General features: G+C 42.6%; 5 protein-coding genes across 5 annotated transcripts; 3 read left to right on the top strand and 2 right to left on the bottom strand.

Moving 5' to 3' along the window:
- Window positions 1-4,592: 4,592 nt before the first annotated feature.
- Window positions 4,593-5,055, bottom strand: EAE97_009534 (uncharacterized protein; the record flags this gene model as incomplete). The annotated part of the gene is made up of 2 exons (XM_038880049.1): window positions 4,593-4,766; window positions 4,858-5,055. The coding sequence occupies 2 exons, from the start codon at window positions 5,053-5,055 to the stop codon at window positions 4,593-4,595; spliced, it is 372 nt and encodes a 123-aa protein (XP_038729160.1).
- A 349-nt stretch (window positions 5,056-5,404) lies between these two features.
- EAE97_009533 (uncharacterized protein) lies at window positions 5,405-7,299 on the top strand (the record flags this gene model as incomplete). The annotated part of the gene is made up of 3 exons (XM_038880048.1): window positions 5,405-5,495; window positions 5,560-5,607; window positions 5,705-7,299. The coding sequence occupies 3 exons, from the start codon at window positions 5,405-5,407 to the stop codon at window positions 7,297-7,299; spliced, it is 1,734 nt and encodes a 577-aa protein (XP_038729159.1).
- Window positions 7,300-8,380: 1,081 nt separating this feature from the next.
- On the bottom strand, window positions 8,381-10,866 carry EAE97_009532 (uncharacterized protein; the record flags this gene model as incomplete). Its single annotated transcript, XM_038880047.1, has 4 exons — window positions 8,381-10,273; window positions 10,320-10,455; window positions 10,516-10,771; window positions 10,824-10,866. The coding sequence occupies 4 exons, from the start codon at window positions 10,864-10,866 to the stop codon at window positions 8,381-8,383; spliced, it is 2,328 nt and encodes a 775-aa protein (XP_038729158.1).
- A 226-nt stretch (window positions 10,867-11,092) lies between these two features.
- Window positions 11,093-12,385, top strand: EAE97_009531 (uncharacterized protein; the record flags this gene model as incomplete). Its single annotated transcript, XM_038880046.1, has 4 exons — window positions 11,093-11,496; window positions 11,551-11,873; window positions 11,926-12,318; window positions 12,369-12,385. 4 exons carry the CDS (start codon window positions 11,093-11,095, stop codon window positions 12,383-12,385), a joined length of 1,137 nt encoding a protein of 378 aa, XP_038729157.1.
- Window positions 12,386-12,482: 97 nt separating this feature from the next.
- On the top strand, window positions 12,483-12,830 carry EAE97_009530 (uncharacterized protein; the record flags this gene model as incomplete). The annotated part of the gene is made up of 1 exon (XM_038880045.1): window positions 12,483-12,830. The coding sequence occupies one exon, from the start codon at window positions 12,483-12,485 to the stop codon at window positions 12,828-12,830; it is 348 nt and encodes a 115-aa protein (XP_038729156.1).
- Window positions 12,831-13,067: the final 237 nt, after the last annotated feature.

The raw sequence follows: 13,067 nt of genomic DNA, 5'->3' as shown, positions 1-13,067 counted from the left end.
TCGCGTCGGTCGAAAAAAATAAAAAGAATGCCTTAAAAGGTGCTAAAGGGTAATCAAAAGCTGTAGGCCAACACACACGGTTAACGGGAAGTCATTTTGGAGAATCCCGGAGGATTATTTGAGAAACGAGATTTGAATGATGATATGGGTGATATGAGTGATAAGGTGATAAAGTGATAAACGACGGATGATGTTTTTTATCCTGGGGTATAATGTATCGATCGGATTAAGGATAACGACTTACAAGAAGAGATATGGAAGGGAATGTATGGATGGATTGATATTGAAGGGATACAAACAAGCAATCTAGAACGGGAAGATTCTCCAGATCTCGAGAGGTCCGGCTGTGTGTGTATGTGTAGGTATGTGTATGTGTAGGTATGTGTATGTGTATGTGTATGTGTATGTGTGTGTGTATGTGTATGTGTGTGTGGTTCTATTAAAAGGCTGCAGATCTAGAACTCGAGGAACAAGAGAAGGAAGGATAGAGGAAGAAAGAAGGTTTGATGCGTATATCTTGGGTGCGGCTGCCCTTTTTTTTCTTTTCTCTCTTTTCTTCTTCTTCTCAGATTAAGTGTGACATTATAGTTTTCTAAGTGTGAGGTGTATATAGTATGGTACGAGGTGCGATGAGAGAAAGGGTAAGGCGGCTGTTGCCAGATGATATAAAATGAATGAATGACACAGCACAGAGTCGTAGGGCGGAAGGGCTGGAGGGTAGGAGGACAGCGGGTAGCAGACAAGTAGGCGAGTAGGCGAGTAAGAGGTCGAGTTCAAGGTAAGTTCAGAGTCTAAAGTAAATTCAAAGTGCAAAGTCCAAAGTCCAAAGTCCAAGAATTGGTGATTGATCCAGCTAGCAAGAATATCAAGTTTAATCCTGGTTGAAGTGGAGATTCCTTTTGAAAGTTTAAAAACTTTAGATGTGATTTAAATCATATTAGTCTCTACTGGGAAGTAGACCTTGCCTATATCAGATCAACTAATACCAATCTGGCTGATGGTGGGTGGACTACGGGTGTGCAGGAAGTATTGACGCGACGTGTATGGAGTATTCTCTCTATCTTTCTGCATTATCATGCTTTATACTCGAGTCACTCACTCGCTCAGGGTCACTTATCACTTTTTCTTCTTGCCCTTTCCTCTGTGTTGTACTCCTGTACGTGCCTTCTTCCTTTATTTGCCGACGAAAACTTTCCATGAACCCTGACTATCATTGGACGGGACCAGCTTTAACTTTTCAGGTAATCCGCAATGAGAAATCGATACAAGGATGAGGCGAAGGAGAAAAAACATCAAGATTCATAGAGAGAGAGGGGACTTGAGCTCAAGCACGAATTAGACGTCGAGAAAAGGGTGAGAGGCTGCGTGAGTGTTTGGATGTTTGAATAAGGGACCACCTCTTATTAATTTATTGATCTTTCGGAAGAGATCCCCGAGAGTAATAAGATTTTAAATTTTACGCATTGGATGGGATAATGATAAAAACCTTGAACCTGGAATATACGGAGTAATATTGGTAAGTAGCAGTTGTAAGTTTTAACTTTCATTCATTAGATACATATTACATATTACTGCATCTGCATCTACCTGGGTATCGGTATAACAGCCTAGCAAGCATGTATATGTGCAATCGAAAGAGAAAAAAACCATTTGGAGTCAAGACTTGAAGAGAAAAGGGTGCGGTCGTGTAGGAGGGCTCTCTCCCTCATTGATCGATCTAATTGCCGACCAAATACTCCGTATCTCTCCACTTGATGTGTTGTTAAATGTTGAAAAGTCTTCGACGATGTGATGTACCAGGACCAGCAAGTATTGAATCATAAAAGCTTTGATGAAGGGGCTCGTACCGAGAGAAAAGCACATGCCACCTTTGCACCTTTGAGCCACAAACCAAGTACTAGGTAGGATGTAGGTGTACGGAGTAAGTACGAAGTCGGTATCTAGGGAGGAACACTCGAGTATTCTTTATAAATACACTCCTCCTTCTTCTCTAAGTGCTCTTCTTGTCATGAACCATGTTACTTAGTGTTCCTCGAACCGAGCATGTGCAGGTAAGATGTTGTGTTGTGGCAATTGATCGTCACTCATTCAAGCATTGTAATTTATCACCACATTTCGATTTTCTGATAGAAATTCTTTTTAACCCAATCAAAGACGAAGGATATTATTTATTTGAAAGAACTTCATATGTTAATCCCGGAGCTTCTTTCTTTCATGCTTCGAACCAATCTCATCCGCATGAACAATAGACCTTTTGGTAAACGCTATAGATGACAACATCCTTCCCCTTTATCTCTTTTCAATATGGGCTCATAACTTAAACAAAGTACAATAGCAGTGGGAATTGACCAGACGTTTTGAGTTCTTCCCCTCTTGGTCCCGTTTGTTCTCTGATTTATCGGTCAAAGAAGAAGAGTTTCCACTTTTCAGCTACGAGCTGTGTGCCAAAGAGCTGGGAATGACGCAGTGCTAGCTACAGCCGAGGGGCTGCGGTCACATGCCATCAGTGACCAGTGACCCTTTATGCATACGAAACATACTCGCACACACTGCACAGTTGCGTGTATACTTTTCCCTTGAGGTGTTTTGGCGTTGCCGAGGATTGAGAAAGAGGAAGACGCGTTGAGGATCGCATACGGAGTATAGAAACGAGCGTATATCTATATAAACACACAGCTACTCCGTATGTAATACGAATGAGCTAACGTGAGAATCATACTACTTATCGGCCAACATGAGAATCACGGGAATCATAAGTATCATACTACCTACTCACTACCTACTTAGATATACGTAGCTACCAACTACTCAACCACCACGATGTTCTATGTACCTTAGACGCTATTAGACGATATAAACGAGATGAACATATCTTAATACGAGCTTAATTCATCTGCTATATAATCGTTCACATGAGTAAAGTTTAATTCCGTCTCGAGATCTCTTACAATATTTTATGTCATTTATTTAAACAAGGCGTTTAAAATATCTAAAGTCTCCACTACTACTTCGTACATCAAAATAATCGGATGTCGGCTTCTCAAAAAGACTTTTATCTCGGGATATCCACTGACATCCCATCCACCCCTCCACCTTACCTCTGTAAAATCTTATCGGATTTATCCAAAAGGAACAAAAAAGAAAGGATCTTCTGTGGTGTCTCCATACTTAACCGGCGCGCATGTCTAACTACTGACGCATGAGAGGGATCCACTGATCGAAAAAAGCAGAATCATCTTGTCATGCTTTGTGGCTTGCTTACGGGACCCCCATGAACTTCTATGTCTTGGCGGTTGATGTTACTGTTACGCAGTAAAGTACGACTACCTGGAGGTTGTACTACACTGTGTACACACTTTTCTTGATCCGCAGAACTTTCCCTACCGTTCAAACATGGATGCACGCCGCTGATGAAAGGGGTGTTGACTTGGGTTTCTCGGCATCTTCTTCTTTCTTTTGATTCTCGGAATATAATCTATGCGGGTTCACGGGAGCGATTGAGGAACCTTCGAGCCAATACGAGTACATTTTGACCAGAATCCTACTTGTACTCAAATAACATCAAGTGATGATCCTTTCCAAAGTTTAACAAGTATGCATACATCGTATACTCAATACCCCATCCTTGGTTGATGAATGGGAGTGTGGAGGGTACAGACTCAGCGCGAAATCCTAGTCTTTCCGCTTTAGTGGAATTTTCGCTCTTGTTTTTGTTCAGCGATAATTACATGTGTTGTGCGCCACAGAAGATGCCAAGTATCTAAAATATGACTGCGTTGAACTGTGTCTACACCCTCCAATTTCTATCTACCTTTGGAGGTCGACCGTTATCACGTGTGTCGGTTCATTCCTTTCGATTATCTAGTCGAATCCTACATCATTCCTTCAACAGCCTCACGAAATCAGCCATATTCTGAATGCCTTCCTGTATCATGTTCAGTATTTTTTTTTTGAATTCCTTTGGGGATTTTCTAAGCTCAAATTACTCTCGCACTCAATGTGATCTTTAATGGAATTAGATGTTATTGCCCTCGATGGTAAACATTTTACTTTCTTTACATTGTCATCTTGACCGCCGCCAGCTACTCATACTTTGGCGTATCGGTTCAAATGACCAAGACCCGAGTCTATATAACATAGGAGCTTTCTCACCAGGTGACACGGTGATCACTTCTTTAATAATGTATTCTTCCTTCGCCTACGGGATGACGGACATGATACGACAGATCGACTTGAAGGGTTCAACAGGGTCCAGCAGGGGAGTATTATAAGACTTGTGCCGGCGTACAGAGCTGGAGCTGATCTTGCTATCGATCGGTCTGCGCGCTTTGCTATTATTCCCCCAAATCCGCAGCACGCTGCCAAAAAAGTTTGTAGACGGATGATCGGCATATCTCGACTAATGACTAGCGAAGATGTGAGGGGCACTAAGAGTAGAATTCTTTACCTTGGTAAGACTGACTGAGACGAATCTTTGGAATGAATATCTGGGGAGAGCTCTACCAAGGCTTGCCGGATCTCAATGAATGTTGTGTGGAAGAATGGTGCATTAGAAGTTTAGTGGTCGCAAAACTCCAACTACCCCTAACCTATCAAGTCTTCTCATTTCTACTTGCTATTCGCAAACGTTGTCTAACTCCTTCAAGTGTCATTTCAGCTACAGAATCGTTCGCCAGCAAGTTCTCTATACCTCTGTACGCAACAATCTTATCCTTCGATGTTCTCCCACGAATAACCTCTAGGTCAGTCTTTGGACATTTCAATATCTGCATAGGTACTGTTAGGAAATCATTCAATAATAGTATTGTTTAAAATGTAGTAGCAAAAATAGAACCAGTAACTAAAATAAATCCATACATGACTCAAAACCTCAACAACACCTTTATTTGCTTCATTATCCCGTGCTGGCTGGGCGACGCATACTTCGATTGAGGAAGAAGTGTCTGAGAAGGCTTTTATACCTACTCTTGATGCGCTTGAGTTGGGTTTAACGTGACAGCTTAAATGAATGGTTTGTTTAACTATCTTGAGAAAACCACCTGCAATATTCTTCATTGTTGGAATTATAAAGGCTATTGTAGATTGTTGTACTAGGTTCTTTCAGTATCACGTCCAGTATACAGAAAACATTCACTATGTGAAGCGGATAAGAGTCGAGAACCGTAGTGCTACTGTTACGCTAAACTCTAAGACGCTTAGCGCCACGGCTGGTCAAAGCATTTCGAGATTCGAGGAAAGCAACACCAGATAGAAATTCTGGCAACGTCAAGAGCCCAGGTACCTATCAATCGCATTTGCAAAACAACGACAATTGAGCCCAGAAACTACACATTATACCAAGAACTCTTGAAATCACTGGTGTCTTGTCAAGAACTTCTCACGTTACTGTGACTCACGCCTCATCATGGCGCAAACTCCAAATGGGGGATCGAACTTCAATCAATATACAACCACGGCTTTGAATCGTTGGTCTGTTGCAGATAAACAGTTGCCTGGTAAGAAGTCTTGGATCGGGAGAGATTTTGGACTGAGGATGGATGAATTGCTAATTATTTGTAGCGGTGGATAAGATCAAGGCACTTCATGTTTATGATTTTGATAATACCCGTAAGTTGAATGATATTCCGAGAGGGGCAAAGTTTACCATCATTTTGAAGCCTTGTTCTCCTATCTATACATATAATCTGCTAACATACCTCCACAGTTTTTAACAGCCCTCTTCCCAATCCGAAATTATGGAACGGACCGACCATAGGATTTCTACAAACTCAAGATACATTTGCAACGGGTGGTTGGTGGCACGATTCAAGAATTCTTGCAGCTACAGGTGAAGGTGTAGAGAAAGAAGAACCACGCGCTTGGAAAGGTTGGTGGAATGAGCGAATCGTTGAACTCATTCAGTTGAGTATGCAACAAAAAGATGTTCTTTCTATTCTCTTAACTGGTCGTTCCGAGGCTGGATTTTCAGAATTATTGAAAAAAATGCTTGTCAGTAGGGGTCTCGATACGGATATGATCGTCCTAAAACCAGCAGCAGGTCCTAGAAATGAGAGGTTCAGTAGTACGATGAACTTCAAGCAATGTTTCTTGGAAAGTTTAATGGAGACATATAAAGGTGCTGAGGAAATCAGAATCTATGAGGATAGAGTCAGACATGTCAAGGCATTCAGAGATTTCTTTACCGATTACAACAAACGTCAAAATGGCTCTAGTGGTATTCCATCTCGCTCTACTATCGTTGCCGAAGTAGTTCAAGTTGCAGATGGAGCCACATTGCTTGATCCTGTTGTTGAAGCTGCTGAGGTACAGCGTTTGATCAACGATCACAATGCTGCCATTGAAGCAAGAAATTACGGCGAGAGACTTCAGATTAAGAAGACTGTTTTCTATACTGGATATTTGATCAATAATACTGACACTCAGAAGCTGCTTACTTTAGCTCAGCTTCCATCGAACATGCCAGATACAGAAGCCAAATTTCTAGCCAATAATGTTCTTATTACTCCACGCCCATGTCCAGAAAGTATCCTCCAAAAAGTTGGAGGAATGGGAAGTAAGACCACCTGGGAAGTAACAGGAACAGCAGTCTTTGAAAACAAGATTTGGGCCGCTCGTGTCAGACCTGTTCCAGAGTCCAAGAAATTTTATACCGAAAACCCCATTCCTGTAGTCGTTCTCGCATTGCGCAAAGGAGCTCGACCAATTGATGCAGGTAAGATACAAAATTGGCAACCTGTTCCACCAGAGAAGGCATTCGTCTTTGAAAGTACTGTGGGTGAAAAGGTTCTTTTGAGGATAGAAAAGGAAGATCTTTCTGAAAACGAGTACGAGAGTTTGTTCCCCAATAAATCATTCAAGCGCAAGCATTCCCCTGAGGCTAAACCAACAAATGGATCATATGGTGGAAATTATCAAGGACCATCAAACAAGAGAGGAGGTCAAGAAAATAACTATGGTGGTGGACGTGGAGGAAGAGGCAATCATAGGGGAAATGGAAATCAACGTGGAGGCTATGGACGTAATAATCGCGGAGGCAATGGTAATGGTGGAGGAGGTGGCGGTAAGGGAAAGGGACGAGGATACGGTTATAGGAGTTTGGATGATGTCAGTGAACGAACATCAAATAATACGCCGCCAGTTTATAATCCGGCAGTTGCATATGAAGATTTCCCTCCATTGCAGAAAAATTATCAAACGCCGCAGCAACTTGTGCAAGCGCAGTTTCAACAGTATCAGGCGCAGTTGCAGAAGAGTAATGGGGGGAAGAATGGTGGGAATGGAGAGTTGCAATATTTCTAGATGTGGTTTGAGGGATTGCAGTTGAGGAACTTGAGAACAATGAGAGATGGGAAATAAACAACTACTTGATGATTGTTCTTTACTTATATTATATTATGCTTCTGAATGCATGGAATAGAGGTTTGGATGCATGGCATGGCATGGCATAGCATAGATGTATGGTGTTTCTGGCGCGTTTTGGGAGAGATCGATAAGTTATGATCTACAGACGAATGTGTTTTTTAGAGATTTTGATACAGTTTGGTGTTGCATGGTCTGGTATGGTCGAGCTTGAATGAGAAATGGATGGCTGGCTGGGGGGTGGGTGAACACATGGATGGACGGCGTAGAGATTCATCGTGTTGTGTTGTATTAAATGGTATTAAGTAGTATTGTATGCATATATTGTGTATGGAATAAATGGAATGAAGTGAAATGGAGTGATATAGAAGAGATTCTTACATGCTTGAGTGTGGTGATGTGATGTGATTGAGGTTTTGCAGGTACCTAGGTAGTAGGTAGTGACTAGGTGGACATTAGTACTGGTATTGGATTTGCTTTTGGATTTGCTTTTGAAGACGTGGAGGAAAAGAACAGGGAAAGAATGGGAAGTAAAGAAAAGAGAAAGTAAAAGGGGAAGAGGGCTTGGTGGGAGAAGCATATCTGATCAGTTTGTGTACTATATTTGCCATATGTGCTATGTGTACTATGTGTACTTTATCTACCTGGGTGAATAGCTGAATAGATGAATATTGTTTATTTAGTCCTGAGATTAAAATGGAAAATGGTGGGAGGTGATGGAGGTAAGGGATTGATAACGAATGATAACAGATGATTTGGTAATTTGGAGAGGGGTGGGAGGGGCTGCCATTTGAGTTTGGGGTTTAAGTTTGTTAGTTTGTAAGTATTCGTGGAGGGGGGGAGAGGGAGAGGGAGAGAAAGAGAGATGGAGACATAGAGATATGAAAGTGTGTATATAAATACTCAATATACTATCACGAGTTTCTATCACATATAGATACACATATACTTACGTACGTACATCTCAACTTTCCAATACAAGAATTGTATTACATTACTTAAATCTCATCCACTCCATCCCCTACGCATCACCCATCTTCCCCAAATCTCTCCTCACGCGCCAAACTCTGGCGCCTACCCCTCTTCCCTGCGAACCCGTGAGTTTTTCCACCCATGGAATATGGCGGAATGCGCGATGCGGTGCATCCGTATCGAGGGATACTACATCCGGGGTCTCGATTGCGATTCCAATTCCAATTCCGACATCTATTTCTGCTTCGGCATTACTATCTTCGTTATCTTCATCTTCATCGGCATCCTCCTCGGTCTCGTATGCTGCTATTTCTTCCTCTTCGCCTGATTCTTTTCTTCGCTTTTCTTTCTCCATCCATGTCCTTCTTACTAGTTCCTCTGTGTATGCCCAACCGGGGGTATCTAGCTTTCCGCTTACTAGCACGATTTGCTTTCCCTCTTGGTTGATTTCCTCGAATACGTCTTGTGGGACCGGTGTAAGGATTTGCAAGCGCTGGCGTTTAGTATCAATTCCACGAACGAGAGCTGATCCGATAGTGTGGGAAAGTTCTGGATCGAGAGTTATCGCATTAAGGGGGTTGAAATATGGGAGGTTTTCATGAGGAGTTGGAAGGATGAGGGGTTTCTTGATGAGGTCGAGGGTTAATGGGGAATTAAACTCGTGAAGGGTGTTGGGATCTGAGGCTTCGGATTTGTCTTGTTGGATGGAAGTGTATCCTGGTATTGCAGCTGGGTCTTCGATAACGACTATCGAGACTACAGAGCCATTGATAGTTTCAGAGAGGAGATCTGATGGCGGTTGTTCGCCGTAGCATAGGACACCTAGAATACCGGCATTTTCGCCGGAGTACTTAATTTCCCAAGGAGGAATGGATGATAATGGGGTCCCGCTCCATGCTAATTCCTTCTTGTTTGTTGGATCTAGATGGAAATATGACATTGACTGCATAGTTCTCAGATGAGCCGAAGTGCGTGTCATGAAATCAGTAGCTTGTGAAGGGAGAGTAATGAGAGGGGTTGTTTTGGCTGCATCTTGGAGACTCTCGACCACTTCGGCAGGACCTGCTTTAGACATATATATGACTTCTGATGGGTGCACTTTGGCTATTAAGTCTACGAGAATTTCGAGCCCTGTTCCCAAGACCCAGCCGGGAGTATTGATGACTAGGGGACAATTGAAATGGAGAGAGGCTAGATTGCGGTAATGTGCAAATAGATCGAGTGCACATGACATGTAGAGACTTGGGTCCATAGATGGTGATACTGCGCCTAAAGCATGCGCACGAACGATACGACTGCTAATTCCCGGTATAGGATGGGTAATTGAAGGACCAAAATTTGGTTCCTTAATATGAATGAGGGATACTTGACCAGGATGAGAATATTCCGGCTGCCCTGGATCAAGATCAAGTAGCGCAACACCAGGACCCTTTCTTGGACTTGAGCTGTTCTCATTCTGACTTGCAGACAAAAGTCGATTTACAAGCAATTTCGCAAAAGTCGACTTTCCGGATGACTTGGGGCCGCAGAGCATAATTCGCTTGGTAGTTTGGGTGGAGCTGGACAATTTTGATAAGGTCTTGTTCCATTCCGGTGGTGAGATGACTGGTTGCAGATAGGATTTGTGTAAAATCTGAAATGTGCTTTTTTCAAGCTTTGCCGCAAGATGACTATGCGCTGATTTGAAGGCTCGGGCATCCTCGTTCCATAACTTTCCAAACAGCGGGGAGAGAGATTCTAACGATCTTATTCCACAATCAGATTGATGAAGACGGAGAACTGCGTGGTTTAGTTCCCCATCTGGACATCTTATCACTGGTAATGAGTATGCAGTCGCTGCATATACTGGATATTTAGTCTTCGAAGCTCTTAGTATAGACCCTAAGATCGTAATTTGTCCTTCGACAACTTCAAGATTACATTGCCCCAAAAAGACCAATCTCTATAAGGTGTTAGATTTGGTAGTCAACGGACATAACACCACTGACCTCACCAGGTGCAAGCTTCAACACTAGGATTCTGCCTTTGAGCACCTTGGTATTATTGTCGCTAGGTTTGAAAGTAGACAAGACCATCGACGGTCTGTTTGAAATCACTTCAGGTGACTGCTCACGTGAATCAGAACTGGTTTGAATCAATATTTGGAGGATTAATAGCATAACCCAGTAGGAGTAAAGAACACACCTCAAGATATTGTTTTCTAACTCTTCTCCTCGCCCATTTCCCTCGACAATGAAGCCTGGGTTTATAGAAGGGAGATCATTTTTAACCGGAATCGGGTTTCCACGGGTAGAATTTCTGGAGGGAACATCATTTGTCACCTGCTGAGAGTTTCTCTCAGTATGCTTTTGAGAAGATGAGGTCTCTTTCGGTGAACTGCTAGTGCTCTGGGCAGCAGCATGTGCCTTTCTAGCTGCAAAAGCACTCACAGCACTGAGCTCTATATTGAATTTAGTGAACTTATATTTATATTTGTGATAAAATGAACATACGGGGTTTTATAGGAGAATCTAGCTTCCTTCTTTTGCTTGACATTATCTGAATAGTTTATATGAATAACATAAGTTCTTATATAATTACGAAATCGAGAGGAGAGTTCTGATAGCAGCTCGGGGCATCAAAAAACTTAGATCCGATGTTTTCCCGAGCAAGGCCGAGCCTTGCCAAAAAAAAAGTTTCGATGCGATTTTCTATTTATTTACAACTACCATTGAATCAATCCTCCATCAATTTCTCCTAAAACAATAATATACCATTCATCATGGGGCCTTCCAAAGTTACTCTTAGTGAGCGAAAGAAAAAGGCAGATTCTTCAAAATCCTCCTCGAAATCCTCTGCCAAAACTGCAACCAAAACTCCAATTGTCAAATCACCGCAAGATTTCAAGAGCTCAGAGTTTGTTGGAGAAAGCGACAATGAAAATGACGAGCCAAAAGGAAACAAATCGGAATCAGATAGCGACAACGATTCTCTGCCATCGAATCCCGCTGTGGAATCTACATCCAAATCCAAGTCCAAATCGAATAGCAAGGCCGCAGAGAGCAGCGACAGTTCCGAGGCTGAAAGCTCCGAAGAAAGTGAAAGTGAAAGTGGGAGCGATGAGAAGAAGTCAGAAGACGAAGCAAGTGCAAATGCAAAGAAGTCTGTTGTGCCATCATCGTCCAAGTAAGTTTCACCAAGCTTGACAGACTCTAGGTTTGTTTGCTAATATCATATCAGAAAAGATGCCAAAACAGTATCGATGAAAGTTGCGCCCTTCAAGCCCCCTCCCGGATTCGAAAAGTCTTCTTCGAAGAATTCAAGTAAAGCACCACAATTGTTCAGCAAGTCTAATTTGGAGGGAAAAGAAATTTGGTACATCACAGCACCTGCGTCGGTACCCATCGCTTCTGTAACGGAGATGTCGCTGCGAGATGCAAAATTAGGCAAAGCAGTATTTTCGCAGAATGGCAACGATTATGGTTTTGTTCACGATCCGCTTGATGACAAGACGTATACAAAGATCTTGTTACCAAGCAATTCTAAAGATGGTTACTCCATTGGTAACCTCCCCTGCCTACTAATGCGCTTCAGTATACTGACATACAATTACAGAGAAAAAAACCGTGGATCAGATATATCATATGCAACAAGTCGTTAACCTTTCTAAGGAGAACTCCAGCCAAGCCACAGTGCCCGCGAAGCGACCTGTTCGTCAACAACCTAAGGGTTTAAAGGCGCGATACCAGCCAATTGGCTTTGCGAGCGCACCTGGTATCATTGGATCTGACGAAGATGAAAGCGAGTCAGAAGAACGTGCTCCCAAATTCCAAAAAATCGCAATGTCGGAAGACGAAGCATCAGATGTGGAGATGGAAGATGCACCACCGGTGAAAAAGTCAAAATCCGATAAATCGAAGAAGAGCCACAAAGACTCTGAAGAAAGTGTGGATCGCTCATCGAAAAAGAAGCACAAGGATTCTGGAGATAAGAAGAAAAAGCACAAGAGTTTGTTTCCATCAACCTTCATAGGATCACAGGAACTAAAAACATTAAAGAAACAGACAGCAATTGAGCTCGTGGATCAGCCTATGCCACTACGTCAACGAGTAAAATAGCATCCAGATTCGGGCCCCGAGACTACTACTAATACTAGAGCTTCACCGCTTCACATGCTCCCATCGGGGAAGGCGTCATCAAGTCCGAGTAAGGATACCTCGCAGTCTCGGCCTGCGACGCTCGGTTCTACTGTAGAACCCCTGTCCTCGCGTCCAGAGAGTGCGAGGAAGAAACTTACAGCAACGTTTGTCATTGAAGATTCAGGTATGGCAAACACCAAGGATGAACCAAAACGGGAGAAAAAGGCGCAAATGGAGGCGAAAAAGAGACGTTTGGAGTCTCTTACTGATAATTTTGACAAGGGAGATGTATTAAAAACTACTTGCTCTCACCAATGGAGAACTAGTCCTGGTAATACCTCGCTCGCGAGATCAAATAAACTCAAGAAAAACTATGAATGAACCTCACGCAATGAGCAAATCACCGTGTAAATTTCCTTTTCGATACTCCAAGCGAGCCCCTTTCACAGGAGACTTCAAATTTTCGTGCCTTCAGTCTTTGACAATAAGAGCAAGCAAGCACCCCCAGGCAGTTTTGTAATGACCACCGCTTCGTAAATTTGATGATTGTAAAGTTCCCATATTCAAGAGCATACTCAGATATCATACACGGAATCTCCTTACGACTCTTCCATCAAC

This window comes from Botrytis byssoidea (genome assembly GCF_014898295.1).
Source record: "Botrytis byssoidea strain MUCL 94 chromosome Unknown BBYS_022, whole genome shotgun sequence".
Classification (NCBI taxonomy): domain Eukaryota; kingdom Fungi; phylum Ascomycota; class Leotiomycetes; order Helotiales; family Sclerotiniaceae; genus Botrytis; species Botrytis byssoidea.
Note: the sequence above shows the minus strand (reverse complement) of the source record. Positions and strands in the feature narration are given on the sequence as shown.